The sequence below is a fragment of the Diachasmimorpha longicaudata genome, chromosome 5 (assembly GCF_034640455.1).
Source record: "Diachasmimorpha longicaudata isolate KC_UGA_2023 chromosome 5, iyDiaLong2, whole genome shotgun sequence".
Classification (NCBI taxonomy): Eukaryota; Metazoa; Arthropoda; class Insecta; order Hymenoptera; family Braconidae; genus Diachasmimorpha; species Diachasmimorpha longicaudata.
The window spans coordinates 260,816-277,775 of record NC_087229.1 but is presented as its reverse complement, the minus strand read 5'-3'; the positions used below and the strand labels follow the sequence as shown (position 1 = coordinate 277,775).

The window sequence follows — 16,960 nt, the reverse complement described above, 5'->3', positions numbered from 1 at the left end:
CCCCTCTACTAAAAAAATTTTTGAGATATTCAGTAATGAGAAAAGCTCAAAACAATATAAAATTGGGTGGTGCCAGATTATATGAGCGTTGTGGTCTTTCGCCTAGCCGTCTTAAATACCTATGCGGCATTAGTATCCAAGCCTAATTCGTACCCGCACTTGCCTCTAAGCTAACTTATATCTAATTCCACATACTTATAACTAACTTCACATGCACTGAGTTCGTTTTTCGGCGATGAAAAAATCCTTCGTCACCGGGATTCACACCTGCGCTCTTGGAAGGCTTTGGTCATAGTACCAGCACGCTGACGACGAGGCCACAAACGTCTTCATCTCAAAACGACATATTTTTTCTTATTAATTTGATCCGTGTTTCCCTAATATTTGACCCAAAACATGAAGAATGAGAACATTTGTTAAGGAAATTTGATGAGAAAGAAACGTTGTCTGACTTTCACTGCACATTGATTTTTTCTGTTTCCTTTTTCCTGTTAAAAATGAACAAAATTTTTCCATTTTTCAATCCAATTAGCAAAAGTTAATTAAAATTAAGGGGATGTAAAACGCAGGATGTGACATCATAGAGAAATTAATGATTATTATTATCATTATTAAATTTAACGGGATAGATTTGTTGATTGAAAATTAGTTTCTTGGAACAAATATTAATTAATTTATTCTCGCTTCTAAAAATTTACATAATTTTATAAATTATAAACGATGTTGAGGTAACGTAGGCACTTCTGTGAATGGCAGAATTCTTCATTGAAAAGTTTGAGATTTCAATTGACAGCAGTTTAGGCACGAAGTTTTAATTGAATCAGTCAATTAAATATTAAGTCTTTATAATTCTGCAACAGGTAGTAGTTTGTAACTCTGCAGCAAGTCGTTGCACGGACGACTGTGAGTCTGTCTGCACGCTCAAAGTTCGCTTTAACCACTTCGTAGTACCTTCCATCACTGTAATTAGTGTTGTAGAAACCAATTAAGGCATTTCAAAATATTTCCAGATTTTTCTAATTTAAAAAATGTACAAAAAAATAGAGGAAAACTATTAATATAAGAAATGATTAATAGAATTTATACAAAAAATATAAACATAATGAATAAATAATAGAATTTCTCGGGATCTACTAGTAAGAAAATATCAGTTGAAGTGATGAAAGTAATGTAGTTTTATAGATAAAACAAGTTGATTTTCGAATGAGTTTTCCAAAAACCCGTTTACGACGGAATGGAAATTGATGAAAAAAGGCTGGACCAGTCAATCTGACGTTGGCACAGACTTAGTCCTTAGTAATTCTTGTGATTTGACAAAATTTGACCTTTCTCGGAAGAACTTTAGCCGTTTATTCCTTTTATTTTCAAAAAGAGTGGACATATGGTGCTCAAATGTTGTATTTTTATATTTCAGACCATTGTACGTATATCCAAGCAAGATTAGACAATACAAAAATCGGACGATTATAAAACTCCCATTCGGAATTAAAACGCAAATGAAAAACAATCTAGAGACCGTTTGGAAAAAACTATAGCCGGACCTCAAGTTCTCTATTGCCTGTCAGAATTATTGAAAGTGGGGAAAGTGATGTTTATTGCCGTTACCTGAGCACAAGACACCTCAGTTTAATACACTTCACCCTCAGTACGTCAATAGCTTTCTGGGATTTATCAGAGAATCTCAGGTTCTCCGGATCCCAACGCAACTCTAGTCTCTCCAAGTTTGGACAGTTATTCGCTATTCCATCCATCAATTGATCGACGTGAATATTTACTCCGAGTCGCTCCTGCGTTCCCATGACAGCAATTCTGTGGAAATTGAATACAAAGGAAAATATAAATGGAATGTGTTTCCCGGTAAAGTGAGAAAATGGAGAAAAGTGGAACGTTGAAACAATTCTATTCTCGTGATTGATTTTCAAATATCCCAAGGCTTCTATTCTACGCTCATTTTCGAGTGAATTGATGCACTGTGAGAAAAAAAAGATATTTCTTTGGACATTTTTTTCTTGAAATCAGTATCAATTACTAGAACTAATTTGAAATACATAAAATCTTATGGGAAATATCAATCATTTCTCTGTGAGTTATAAGTTTTTTTCTCTTCGCATAACCTTTCTGAATTTTTCCGCTGAATTATGATTCACTTGAAAGACCGTGGAAACGTGTTGATTACTATCACCACGTATTTACTCACAAAAATGAAAAAAAAAAAGTTGCCTCCTAAGCATCCCTAAGTGATGCCTTGTACTATATGCTGTATATTTAGATACATATACATAGAGATGCTGTTTGGCTAGTATTTTATTTCTGATTTTCGGAGATACCTCCGCAACCCAGTTTGTGGTTTTACCACCATTTTTGCCCGTCCTGAATTTCAAAGTAAATTGCTTCTCAAATAGCTCTTTACTGTCTGCTGTCCATAGACAGCGCTGCCCAGCTCAGTCATCTCTTTAGGAACATCATATATGATGATCCTTGGGAGTCTTTTTTGGTTCCTCTATACAGAAGGTCTTTCCGAGATTTTTGCTTTGACGAAGTCTCTGTGCTTCATTCTCTGTCGGGGTTGATATGATTATTCCCCATTTGGTCGTGCGGATGTTCTTAATCCGAACCTTTTCGGTGTTCGGGTTGAACACCTGCATGAGCCGGCTTTTCGCCTGCCCCATGTTCTCGAACTCTTTCAAGGCCTTGGCATATGTAACGCCGGCCTCTTTTTTGATGGCCGTTACTTCGAGCTCTCTTAGGGAATCTACTCTCCCCTGCAACTTAGCACATCGTGCTGTCAGGGTGGCAATGAACTCCATCAGGGAGTCAAGGCTTCGGTCAACCTTTTTGCCCTGGTCACTTGAGGTGTCCAGGTTACACCAAAGAATTCCCAAAGAAGAAAAACATTGAGGTTCGGATAAAAATCAAATAAACTTACTTGTTAATTCGATAAATGAATGAAACTCGAATTCTAGAGTGCTATTTTTTAAAAATCAAATCCATCTCGAAGGAGAGATAACGTATGTTCACTGTAGAATCATTCGAAAAGGTTCTTTTGTTTGAAAATGTTCTTGATAATATGAATTTTTTCTATCAGTGCAACTGGAGATGGAAAATTTAAAACTCCCATTCTCCAGTCAAAAATGATTAGAACAAGATAAAATCAATTTAAAAAATTACAACTCAACGTAATTTTTTGAACAATGGTTAATACTAGAACAATCTCATGTTCAGAATTTTTAAATGACTGAAACCAGACTGAAAAAGAAATTTCCAAAGTATTTCGTAAACGTTCTTTTTGTAAACTCCCGTTCACATCTACAACTTTGACAAAGCAAATCACTAGCTTTCCGTTTAGTTTTTGAGCAATAACTCTGAATCTAAGAGAGATAGCGAAATTTTTGTAATAACATTTATTATAGTACTCAATTCGCTCCATAAAAAAGTTTATACTAAAAGTTTTGCTATCTCGTCTGCGTTTCGAGATATTCATCAAAAGATAATTAATAGTCAACAAACACTTATCTCGTTCTAGCACTTTGTTACGGAAATTACAAAATATTTTCCTTACTTGGCATTAGTTAAAATAGGTAGAACACTCTGCCACAGTTGATCGGTTATATGTGGCATTCCCGAGAGGGCAATACCCCACAGTTGGTGTCCATGTCTAGACAAAAATTTGTGTAGTCCATCGTCAGTTAAATTGTCCGATCTGTCAAGATCCAGGGCGATCAGATTCCTTGGGTTTCCAACTTCGGTCCAGGCCTTGAGTACGCTGTCATTAAGACCATTCAACTGTCCTGCGCTCAGAAATCGTAGGCCTGGAATTCTCGTTAGCATATCAATCAGACATTCAGTTGACAAATCTGTTGCTGTTATGTCTAGCTCTTGAATTGATGATTTTTCCCATTCCACTTGCATCACGTATTCACTCTGCAGATCTGAGGAATTGCCAAGATTATTCATTAATTAGTTATTTTTTTGTACTAAAAAAATCCTGAAATGAAATATGTCATTGATCTGTTTCCCCCTGATAATATATATAATTCATAACATTATAATTATTTATAATTATATACGTATAAAATAATAACAATAATAATAATAATAATACTAACATAATTTATATAATTATGTACAATATATTCAAAATGAAAAAAAAAATACTTCGATTAAAAAAAAGATTTTCATATCCTCCCTTCACTCAAGCCACGAGATCGAGTCAGAGCTTTTGCAGTGAGAGAAAAATGTGGTAAAACGTACGGATTATTTATTGATTCAAACACTCAGTGGTTTTCAATAGTGCCAACGGAATAAGTCCGTGACGATACGAAATATATGGTCACTTTTAATGATTCACGTGATTAAAGTGTTTACTTTAATTGTGGATTCTGAGGATTCCAAAGAGAAACCTCATGATTCAGTCAGATGGGGGTTCAAATCTATCATACATGTATATTTCCTTCGGATTCCATGAATATTTCATTACATTTAAATAATTATTTGAATTATAGTAGGGGACATCAACGTATTCATATGCAATAAAATATTTTCCGTGGGTTAATGACTCATTTTCAAACTAATATGTCATTACCTACGTTATATAGAAAATTCACTGGTAAAACGAACATCTAAGATGTTAAAATAATAGAATTTTCATTAGAAATTTGGAATTTTCATCCAATAAAATATATTTCGTAGAATCTACGATATTTTTCTCTCCGTTGGAGTATCCATTACATTTTTCAAACCATAAAATAAAAACTTACTAGTTCCTTGCATTAAAAGGCACCTTAGTCGTCTGCTCCTCTGAAATAATGTCTTCATCGTCGATCCTGTTACTTTATTACAAAAGTTAACAGCGAGACATTCGAGTTGAATACAGTTGGACGAGAATGCATCGATATGAGAGTCATCCACAAAATTAATTCCGTATAGATTAATGACTCGAAGATTGGGAGTTGCAGACTTCAGTTTGTGGACATTAATCACCTCGTAGATCTCCTCTTCCTCCTCCTCGACCTTTTCGTAAGTTCCTAGAACAATTTTCGCACAAAAAATCCAGCATTAAAAAATCTTTTCCAATCAATTATTGATGACTGATAATCGATCGCCGGCGGATCACTCAATAGTGGACTGGACTTGTGCACCGAATCAAGTCCTATAGTGGATCTCTGCTCAATTGATCGACTGAGGATCGACTAACAGTCGCATAAGACTCGACTAAGCAGCCAGTAGCAATCGACTGCCTATCGATCACCATTCGACCCTCCATTGATTGATCATCACCGAGTCATCGATTAACCATCGACGACGATTTTCATGGTTAAGGGCCAGATGGAGATCCCAATACTCTTTACCCCACCATCTTAAAAGCTCATTATTGTAATTATATGTAAATATTCAAAAACTATGGTCTATCGCACCGAGAAAAATATTCAATAAAAATTACGGAATCGCCTAGGAATTTTGACTATTCGACTATTTTTTATATAGTCAACACTAAATTCAACTGATAATTTTTGGAGAATTGGCAACTGGTTCACTGGTAATTTTTCATATTGATATATCTAAAAAGCAGTCGGTTTGCCAATCCATGTAATCGAAACCGAATTTGAGAGATAGAATACCATCGTGAAAATGAGTAGATTCTGAGTTTTCTTTGCAAGCCATGGACGAGAGAGAGAGTGAAGGAAAATTTTCCTATCAACACAATCAAGTCATAATTGTCCACCTGGAATCAATTCTTTGCAATCGTATTTTTATAGCAAAACTCTAACAAACTCTCTCAATGAACTCTAACTCTAACTCTCTCAATGAATTAAATTAAAATTTTGTGATTTGGGATTGGAATTGAGTTTTGATTTATAATTTTGTGTCATGGTTGTATTCTACTATCCGAAATTTGGATGAAAAAATAGTCCCCCGAATGGCACTTGAGCTTTAAAATTATCTGGCATTTCCCTCAAGATTCCCTGCAAACAAGTAAAGTCATCAAGTTTTTCAGAAAAAAATTCGAAAATCTCACTCCTTTATTTATTTGGAAGGAAGTTTGTGGAAAATACCCAATAAGTTTGGAGCTCTTATGGTATCACACTTGAATATTTCTCTCTTCGTGAGGAGAGTGATAAAGAGAATGTTGGAATCTCCATTTCTCAACTAGTTTTCTACCGATCAGGTGAAGAATCTCAAGGCCATTGATAAAGTTGTAAATTTTCCTCATGAATCCTTCCATGAAGATGACCTCGGACAGACAAATACACATATACTTCAATTTTGTAGGAAACGCCTGCATCTCGGAGAAGTCATGGAGTTGCATAGCTGTGGAGAAGTCGAGAAGCATGTGCGTCAAGTTCTGGCACTTGTTCGCTAGTTCGTGAAGGACTGTGTGAGTTATCAATTCGATTGGAAGCTCAATGTACCTCAGGGTAGCCCCAAAACGTTGACTGAAAGTTAAACAAACAAAATCAGCAGCGAAGTGGTAAAAAGTGATAAGTCAGTTTTCACTATTCACTAGTTTGTTATCAATATCTCAGAATCTCAGGAAATTAGTAAAGTTATCATTAGAACCTTGTTTGTGAAGCAAAAAGACTTCTATAATCAATGGAGTCACAAAAATTTCGCTATTTCCGAGAGGCCGTCCTTCAGGAAATGTGGTGACACAGCGGTTGCCGATTTCATACGATTTCAAAGGGATTTCGATGATTTCATGTCATTTCATACAAGTTTTTCAGCGAGTTCTAATGATATTGAGTGATTTCACATTTGTTATTGCACCTATTCGATGCAAAAGAGGGAATGGAATAAGCACGAACTTCCTATTGCCATTTCATAATATACCACAAAGGAGTCGACAAAATAACTTCCTTTTTAGCATAATATTTAAATAGGGTTCCTTAGTTTCTGATTTCACGATTTCACTAGATTTCCAGCGATTTCAGCTCTGAATGACGCAGTGATTCCACAAATGAATAATTATTTGGTTGTTTTTCTTAGATTTGTAAATATTACTGTAAACCTGGATTAAACGATAAATAAACGTAACTCGGTTTATCACGTCGTTACCAAAATTATCATTCATTGAGTCGTAATTTTGAGAAAACAATTTTGTTCGTTCAATTTATTTTGTCAATCGTGTAATTATCACCTCAGTCATTGATGTGAGGAATTTCTAACTCTCAAAAACAAGTTCTTCGCCATTTTTAGATAAATTGGATAATTTTTGAGATGTTTGCTAAAAACATTTATTCGAATAGAGAAAGCATTTGAGTTATGTAGTTCAGTTGGAGATGAAATTTCACCTGATGAGCTGCAGCAGCATCTCTAGAGAGTTGACATGGAGTCCACTTACTTCCGGTCTCAGGGACACGTGCTTCCAGAGTGCTGTGTTGTAAGCGATAAGACGCCATCGTCTGCAGACACGAGCTAGTTGACAGATTTCTCGGTGAGAGAGATAACTGAACAGGTGAAGCAGCACTTTATCCGGCAGTTTTTCTATTGTCTGAAAAAACACTTTTCTAACTGAATGAACTTTTTAACTGTTTTTTGATAATTAATTCGAGATGAACTGGCGAATCAATCAATTTTTCAATTTCCATCAGAAATTAATTAGCTGTATTAGTTAGCTGTACATTTAAACCTATTTTACTTTACAAAAGGTGTGGCAAGATGAAACTGGAGCAAGAAAATGTGGATATTTTGATCGACATAAATAGGACCCACTGAGACGAGTATTTAAAAAAAAAGTCATTGGAGTAGTTTTTGAGAGGTTGAGGAAAGACGAACTTTACAAAAGTTGCTATATCTCAGAAACCACTGAACCAATAGAGCTGAAATGACGCATCAAAGGTAAAGGTAATGATAGCTATCATAAGTTGAAAATTCATATTTTTAGCTAGAAATATTTACCGTATTTTTCAACAATTTTCTCCAAATTAATCTTCAAAATTGTGAATTTTCCAACGCATACACACAGACATGATATAAACAACATCGTTTTTGCATGTTTCATAACATTCTAGATAACTTGCAGGTGAAATTAGAGAATTGAAAAATTATACAAATACAAGGCTTTCACTCGGAAGTAAAAAAAATATGGCATTAATTTGGTCTGAGCTGATAAATCAGGATTTGAATATAGGGAAGGAAAGAGCGAAAGGAAAGGCGTATTCTGCTGAAGACGAATGAGTTAAATGACATGTAATCACCCTCTATAACTCCGCTAAGCTAAGGGAACAAGATGAAATGATAGAATATCAATATTGAAATAAATTGTGAAGTGTCCGTAGCGTCTGAAAAAACCCTATATGATCAAAATTGGAGAATAGACCAATAAAATGGAAACGAAAAATCCCTAAACCGTAATTTCATATTCATGGATTCCTCTGGATTGTGGAATACAAGGACCTGGTCCCATTCACGCATTTCCAAAATCAATTCAAATGTAAACAACACAGGAAAATTTTAGTAAAATTATAGTGCAGGCCACCAGTCTCAGAACAAAAAAAAAGGGCCTGAATTTTTCTAGCTCTACTACAGGGACACTGTCAAGATTTGGTATAACAACTAGAAGCTCCCGAGAGAAATAACAGTTTCTGTCAATGGTATTAGAGTAAACCATTACCATTTGGCAGCCTCCCTTGAAAAGAGTTGGAGTAATCAATGACTCCAGTTGCTCCCGTGGAGCGGCAAGCCAAACATTTCATCGCCTCCTTTGGCGTTGTCCAAAATATGTGGACTAAACACGTGAGTTAATTGACAATCTAAGTAAATTGACCTGTACACGAACTTTGACAATTAAAGACTTTGCGGTTGCAACTGGTGAAAAATATAGCATATTTATTTGTCAATATTTGAAATACTATAATTTACAAATCTAAATCCAATCAGAACATGAAGAAAAAGAATGTAAAATGGCTAACGTAGCATTGATGACAGTGTAAATAACACATTATATGCTCTATATCACTTTAAACAAATAAAAAAATCTTCAGTACCTCTGACTTGATTTCCTCGTTTCAATAATCAAGACCTTCAAGTCACTTTTGACATTCGGTAATTTTTCAATTAATATTTCGCACCTTGAGGCACCACCCGGAATTTTTGTTATAAACTTTTTATACAGTCTATGGATCGGTATGAGACAGTTATGTTCGAAACGCAATTGCAGTTTCCAGAATTTTCCATTTCTGGACAAGCGGAACACCTCGTCACTTATCGAGGCCTTTCATCTAATAATCCACGAAATCAATCAGTCTTCGTAGAAAGATCACTTAGTAATGTCGTAGTAATCGGATGATATTCAACAAGTACACATCAAGTATTCATTGGCAATCACCGAGTATTCTTTCAAAGAATCAATCTTATAGAGCTCATCATCGTACAAGGTCAACGTTTTAGTGGATTATCGAGCCATTCATAAAACTAATTATCAAGTAAATTATCAGATGGAAAAACTCAACGAAATTATCAATTGCAAATCCCCCATTGTACATAGTGTATATTAATCAGTGACAATTAAGTTAAAATAATTCAGCAATGTTTGAAGCCAATACCATGGGTTTTATTAAGTACATTACCCTGCCAAATCATCCAGCATGACCCAGCTCATCAAATAAGTTGGCCCCTTCATTCGGAAATATTTGTCAAAAACTCGATTGGAAAGAGTCGACTTATTTCGGCTGTGCATGTCGCTACTGAATTCCCTTATTAGAAGGGGAATGACTATTGAAAAATTTTGTTATTAATTATGATCACTCACAGTGCTGGCAAATCTGCTTTTAACAACACCACCTTCTTCGACATACATCTGCGATGTCTCCAGGGCAATCTGTCCCCATACATCAACACCACCCAAATCCATTTTGTCGTTTTAAATTTTATTTTCAATTTTCCGAAGAATATAAAAACTCGTTGCAATGTGGTATAGAAAACAAAAGTAAACTGAACTCCAACAGAAAACGCGGAGTCAGGGATTTTTCGTTGAAATAATTTTATTTATCGTGTTTGAGGAAGACTCACTAGTTCACAATTACGAGTCCCTGAAAATCCAACAAACTTTTACTCGCGGTTAATCTAATGGCGCAAGCGCGAGCGCAAGGTACCTAAATAAACCCACTAGTTGGACTTAATTTTAAACGTCTCGGGGAACTGCAGCTTTTCCATTTGCATATGTGTATTTTGGATTTATTCGACTGATGTGGGGAAATTAGTTGATACGAAAGAAGGGATAAGATGATAATTCCTGAGTTCATATGGATTTTCGTCACTTGGGGGAGTGACAAAAGGTGACTCAAATATTAATTTTTATCTATTTTATTTATTTACAGTGACAGGGCACGTCGCATCTGTCACTCGATTAATTTATATGATTTTGTTTTATTTTATTCTATTTTGCTTTCCGCTTTTCCAATTAGATTTATTCAATAGTCAAGGGGTAAATCGAGATAAGTCAACTTATTTCTCAGAGCCATGGTTTTTCCTACGGGATTATTATCTCACTATGATTTATCTCAGTTTACCACTTCGCTGCTAAATTCGACTAGTATTTTAGTAAATGAGTTCAATTTATTATTTAGTGAATAAAATTGGAGGAAACTAATGTTTTATTCACATAACATCACCATTTTTCTTGCGAATAGAAGCTTTCTGTTAAATATCGATGCATGGATTTTTTTGTAAAATCATTTCGAATATTCCTAGATAACTGCAAAAAAACACAACAAAGATCAATAGCGAAGTGATAAAACGAGATATGTCACTTCTGACAGGTGACCAGTTTTTAATGAATATTTCGAAATCTAGGGGAATGAGAAAATTATTATCACAACCCTTTTTGTGGAGGAAATTGAGTAGTATAATCCGTGCAATTACAAATTCCCGCTAACTCTCTTAGATTCGAAGATATTGCTTAAAAACTGGACTCACGGATGAGTCAACTTATCTCGCTTTACCACTTGACTACGGAAACTATGACCAACATAATTTTTTCGAAAGAAAGTGTTGTATTATCCCAATGAAATGAAAAAAAAATCAGTCCAATGCCGATTTTTTATTTCCAACTGTTTTCATTTTTTTCCCCTTTTTATTATGCTCTTCTCATTAATTGAGTAGCGAACTGCTGAAACGAGATAAGTTGACTGATCTCTGAGTCTAGTTTTCGGGCAATAACTCCGAATCTAAGAGAGATAGCGAAATGTTTGTAATAACGTTTATTATAGTTCTCAATTCGCTTCACAAAAAAGCTTATAATAAAAAATTTCCTATTTCTCCTAGATTTCAAGATATTCATCAAAAACTAATCAGTTAAAAGTCATTGATCTCGTTATACAACTTCTCTACTTAATTATTCACTCTATGAAGTCCACTCTCAAATGTATAATTCTCGGTGTCTTTCCACTTTTCCAAAACCAATTGTTAGAAAATTGAACGATAAATTGACTGAATGAATTCAAAAAAATCTCAAAATTTTATATCGCCCGCCTTATGTAGATAATTGTGTCGTATAATATGTAACCCGAAGAGTACCCTATATTAAGAGCGGAGCTCTAAATAAATAAGTTTTTTTACGATTATGCTGTAAAAAAAATGGTTTGTATAACAAGATTAATTACCGGTACATCCTTCCTCCGTATGCTCGTATGTAAATCATCCCTGGATATGACACCAGCACCCTCCACCGTCAATTTAGTCCAAACACTCATAATTTGAACAAATAAGAGACCAATCGACTAAATGATGACTTTTTGAGAATTCAAACCGCGACAAATTGTCCAAAATGGACCGAAGGGCTCAATAATAAGAGAATGAGCCGAGTGTAAGGATTTGTCTCAAGAGTCACAAACTGACCGAACGAAATATTTCCCTGGACTGAACATTTTCTGTACACATGCCGTTTATCACAGTCTGAGTCCCCGTTAATTCTATATTTAACCAGTTCAACTGCTGTCGATGTTCGATAATTGAATAAATCAGTAATTCACAGGATGTCACCGACATAATCATGAATTATGCAATGAAAATTACTCAGGATTAATTTTGTCACCAATAGAAAAGGAAAAAGTACAAGAAAAGTAATTAATGAATAAATTATTAACTCAATATGATGTGGTAAATTTTTTCATCCAGTTGAAAATTAATAGTCGAACCTTTAAAGGAGATGATAGCTCTGTATTTATGGAAATGATTTATTTGTGAATAAATTTCAATAAATTTTTTGTGCAAATGAGTACATCAACAACAGTTGTAATCTCGGACTAGTACGCGGGAGAGAACACTTGCAACTGACTCGTCTTTAATTAGTTATAACTTCACAGTGGGCATGTGGCCAAGATGTAAGACCAAATGGGACGATTTATGGGACTTTGACAAGACAATTCTTTTATCAATTGTCGTGAGTTAATTAATACAAGAGTTAAAGAAGAGAATTTATTATTTTTTTTTTCGAATAATATTTCAGTATTTTTTTAATTTTTTTTTTAAATTAAAGCTGCTCCGAAGATCTCCTCAGCATCAAGAATAAATTGTTTGTTAACGGTCGAATTAAAAAACCCGGGAGTGACCACATTTATGCGTCTGTAGATGAGTCATTCAAACGTATAAGCATTTTTTCTTTGCCATCAATTAAGCAATGACGAGCTTCCGAATGATTTTTCCAATGTTTTTTCCTATTGATGCATATTTATTAAGAATTAATATAGAAGAAAATGGGCAAAAACGTCTAATTATTTGATTAAACAATCTTTATGTGTGTATTTCTATTATTTTTCCCTATTTCATTCAGCTGATTGTAAGAGAGGACATCAAAACAAAAATTTTCAGATTAAAAAAAAACGAATTCGACCAGTCAATTTTGAGATATTCACTGTAATCGTTTTACACTAAAAATTACACACTCATTTACAATATGATCCGTTGTAGTGATGCAATATCTCGTCTGGATGATAAGTTAATAGTTCGGTTTTCGCGCGGGTTCCCTTACCAATTCTTGATCGATTCTAATAGACCCAATCACCATGAAAAAGAGAAAATGCAAAAAAACTGAATGCCTTGCTTAGTTTTAAAGATATTTCGAAAAATTAATTGATAAATTCATTGCAATTTTTCAAAAACAACTTGACCGATTCAGCTAAATTTAAGTACAACGTTAGTCCCAACTTTTACCTACTCTGTAAGAAAAGATCATTTTGAAATCTTTTAACCTACGTATATCGCTTCTTAGCGAAAAAATGAAATTTTCAAAAAAAATCGATTTTTTCGGTTCAGATTATTTTACATCGGTTCCAAACAAAAGTAGATATTTTTTGGATCGCATTGGACAATTACAATACTTCCATTCGAAAGCAAAAATAACTCACTTTCAGTCAATTATCATGAGATTAGTAAAGCAAGCACACAGAGAAAAAAAAATGTGTTTGCTAACTATTCATTTTTTTCAAAAAAGTATTTATTTTTTTCTTTGATTGTATGTCTTCAGTCCAATCACTCCTAAGCACTGAGCTGGCTCTAAATTATAATAACCATATTACTCTAGAGGGTGAGTTTTTTGTACGTGACCTTGAATGAACTCCATTCATAATTATTCACTTTTTCCCAATTTGTGATTCTCTTGAAAGAAGAATTTCGATGAATTATTTAGTGCTCATAATAGTAGGAATTCACCCAAAATTATACTTAACATGCTCATGTTCTAGAACCATATAATTGACGTAATTCAAACCTAATCAAAATTATCAAGGCATTACTCGATTTCAGAAATAAAGGATTAAAAAATCAATAAATTGCTGTGCTGAAAAAATACACATCGAGCTGATCAAAATTTGCTGGGCTCGAGAAAATTGTTTACCAGAAAAAAATTTCCTCCAGCGAAAATTGAATTATATCTCCACGAAAATTTACCACTGAGATATGAATACGCGTTTTGGAGTGAAGTGGGCCATTCAAATATTAAGTTAAAAAGAACATTACAAAAAAAAATGTATTTGTCTGATAATTAAAACTTTTATAAAGAAAATTGATTCTATTGCACGCAAATATCTACATTTTTCAAAAAAAAAGGATGAATATATTTTCCGTTGAGAAAAATTTTTGCCTCCGTGTATTTGCAAAAAATCATCATTCTCTGAATGGAGAAGATTCATGTTTTTTTTGGTCCTAAAAATTCTAATAATAGTCAGTTCGAAAATAGTTAAGACGTAAAAGAATAAAATGTGCAATTAATTCTTTAAGAAATGAAGATGACGTACTGTGTTGGAACGGGCGGGTTTGACAATCTCCCAATCTTCATTATCCTGTTGAGCGATCTGCAGCGCTGCCTCGACGCTCAGAGCATTCCATGTTGACATACTTCGGGCATTTATAAAAATTATTCATTAAAAAACTAATGGCAACTACAATTTTCCTCGATAATCAACTATTTTCACACTTGAAAATTCACTCAGAACTCGAGAAAAAAAATCAACGAGCACAACTTCTCATTAATAATTCAAAAATCATGTATCCAAAAGTTATTTATTTACTGAAAAATCCTAGGGAAATCAGCAAATTTTTCATTTTGCTCTTTCACATTAGATGACTTCACTTGAACAGTTAGCGAAAAAAAAACACTTTCGGAATGGAGAGACCGCGTCACTCTGTTGTCCTGAGTTTATTTCTGGATTTAACAACGAGATTATTTTTCGCCGAATTTCATAATTGTCAAGATCACTGCGGAACGATTATTAGTGTAATTAGACTCACAAACTCGAAAAGGGTTAATAAAAATAATCGATGAATCAAGATCATACTCAGTCATGGTGGCTGCAGCGAGTGAATGCGTCCGTTAAGTTTACGTAGCATAAAAAAAGTAACTAACATCGGGCGCAGTTTTGTTGATCCAGAAATAGATCCCTGGAGTACTTCTCTTCGGGTTCTCATTGTCGGCGGAACTGTCCGAGTGTACAATGTTTCGCGAGAGCGAAAAAAAATATCACTCGGTATCGGATGGCACATATTCACGATAAATGTCGCGATGAGTGAGGTGCATCACTTGTGGTCACTGATGTTTGCCACTTTACCACATCACATCAGATACTCCTGATTCCATGATCTATAGCCTACTATTATTTGGACCCTCTCCCCGATACCAAAATCAGCCATTTTCGAAAAACTTGAATACAGAATGTATAGTAATCATCGATAAATTTCTTTACAAATATAATGTCAATGTATAACTGATTAAGGAGGTCATACCATGTAGCGGCGGATTTCTGACCCTATATTTGGACATTTTTTGTGGGAAAATTAAGGGAATGACAACATGGAAATTTTTACGACATGTTTATTGGCATTGCAAGATGACACTCTATTTTTGGGGAACTAAAATCCCTGAAGCATACCGAGCTTCCAGCTATCCAGCGGCGAAGTCAGGCATCAAAGAAAAAGGGGTAAAATGGCCTACACGATTCCTAGAGTACTGATGATCTCAAATTAAAAATAAAACGGGTTCTTAATCTGTGAAGGTTCTGCTGAACTAGGATTTTCAAGAAGTAACAAAAATTGAATTTTTGGCAGGCTCCCAAATTTTTTTTCATGAATTTTCCATTTTTTCGACGATTTATTTGACAAACCAAAAAAACGGGTTTACATATCGGGATGATCCTAGTAAAAATTTCGATGTTGTCATTTCGTTAATTTTCTCATAAAAAAATTCCAAACACAGCGTCAAAAACCGGCCGCCACATGGCATGAACCCCTTAACTCCTCAATATAATATACAGAAAAACAAAATTTTTCAACTCCAACTATTTCTGTACATGTTGTAGCTTTAGAAACCTATAGGTAGATGGAAAATGCCTTCTCCACCTCGGAACTATCCCCCAAAATAGGAAAATATCACTTGTCATGATGCCAGCAAGAAGACATACGAGTCTTGGCTCGGGTCTGTAATTTTATCAAATTAAATTGGAGTAATGTATATGTGACCTTGAGGTCCGTTCAATGTTCCCGCTCATACATCTGTCGCTACGAATCAAATATCTAATCACTTCAACTAGATGATATTTATTAATTGTTCAGCAAACAACAATTGAATTTGTTTTCTACCTTTTAACATTTACTTTGTAATAGTTGACTCCTTTATTTATGATTTCTTTGTTAATGTGAAAAAAATCCCTCTTATTTCCATTTTTTTTCATGACAATAAACACGATCATTTCTATGGAACGACCTCAACCTAAATATTTTCACTCGCAGTCACTTTATCAGACGCAATACATGAATTTGGGGAGAGAAATGATTTTAGATATTTGCAGTATATATAAAACTATTCGTCAAGAATCACTAAATCTATCCAAAAATACCGGAATGTTCTTAAATAATTAAAGATTCATAAAGATGGTGAAGATTCTCTCCTACACCTACTCAATCTGCCAACAGCCCTCAGATAATTTCCGCGATTTGCTTTCCCACTGGATAAATCAATAAATCAATCGATAAATTACCGACGCTCGATATTCTCTAGCAGATCAATCGATAGCTACTCAATGAAGACTCGCGAGGAGATCGACTAGTGCACTCGATCGATAGTCGTTCGATCATCGCTTGATTACTGGATCGATGGTTAGTCGATTGATCGTCAATCATTGATCGATTGTTAGTCGATGGTCAGTCGATAGTTAAATTCATTAACTAAATGTTAAAATAAAATAAGTAAATTTTGTTTACCTATAAATTTTTACTGAAAATCTCAAAATCGAAAGGAATATGTCAAAATTTTTATTATATCATTTTTATAACAATAAACGTCATGACGAGAATTCCGCTGTCTCTTTTAAATTCACATATATTGCTGAAAAATTCGGCTCAAACGTAAGTCAACTCATCTCGTTTTAGCACCTCGCTCCTGAATGATTGGTCCTTTCATAGTTGATGGTGATTTGATCGATAATCGACTAGCATTCGACCGAATGCTCACTTCGCTCCTCACATCGACTGT

At 34.5% G+C, this 16,960-nt stretch overlaps 1 protein-coding gene across 3 annotated transcripts; it reads right to left on the bottom strand.

Annotated features, from left to right (window-relative positions):
- Positions 1-637: 637 nt before the first annotated feature.
- Positions 638-15,017, bottom strand: LOC135162233 (F-box/LRR-repeat protein 7). 3 transcript variants are annotated; one of them, XM_064120471.1, is made up of 8 exons: positions 14,772-15,017; positions 14,232-14,331; positions 7,290-7,489; positions 6,160-6,434; positions 4,758-5,024; positions 3,560-3,929; positions 1,606-1,809; positions 638-960 (listed from the first exon to the last, which is right to left on the bottom strand). In XM_064120471.1, the coding sequence occupies exons 1-8, from the start codon at positions 14,777-14,779 to the stop codon at positions 825-827; spliced, it is 1,560 nt and encodes a 519-aa protein (XP_063976541.1). In that variant the 5' UTR covers positions 14,780-15,017; the 3' UTR covers positions 638-824. The 3 variants fall into 3 exon arrangements, with proteins under 3 accessions (XP_063976541.1, XP_063976543.1, XP_063976542.1); XM_064120473.1 differs by lacking the exons at positions 14,232-14,331; positions 14,772-15,017 and adding exons at positions 11,601-11,928; positions 12,135-12,867; XM_064120472.1 differs by lacking the exons at positions 14,232-14,331; positions 14,772-15,017 and adding an exon at positions 9,749-10,066.
- Positions 15,018-16,960: the final 1,943 nt, after the last annotated feature.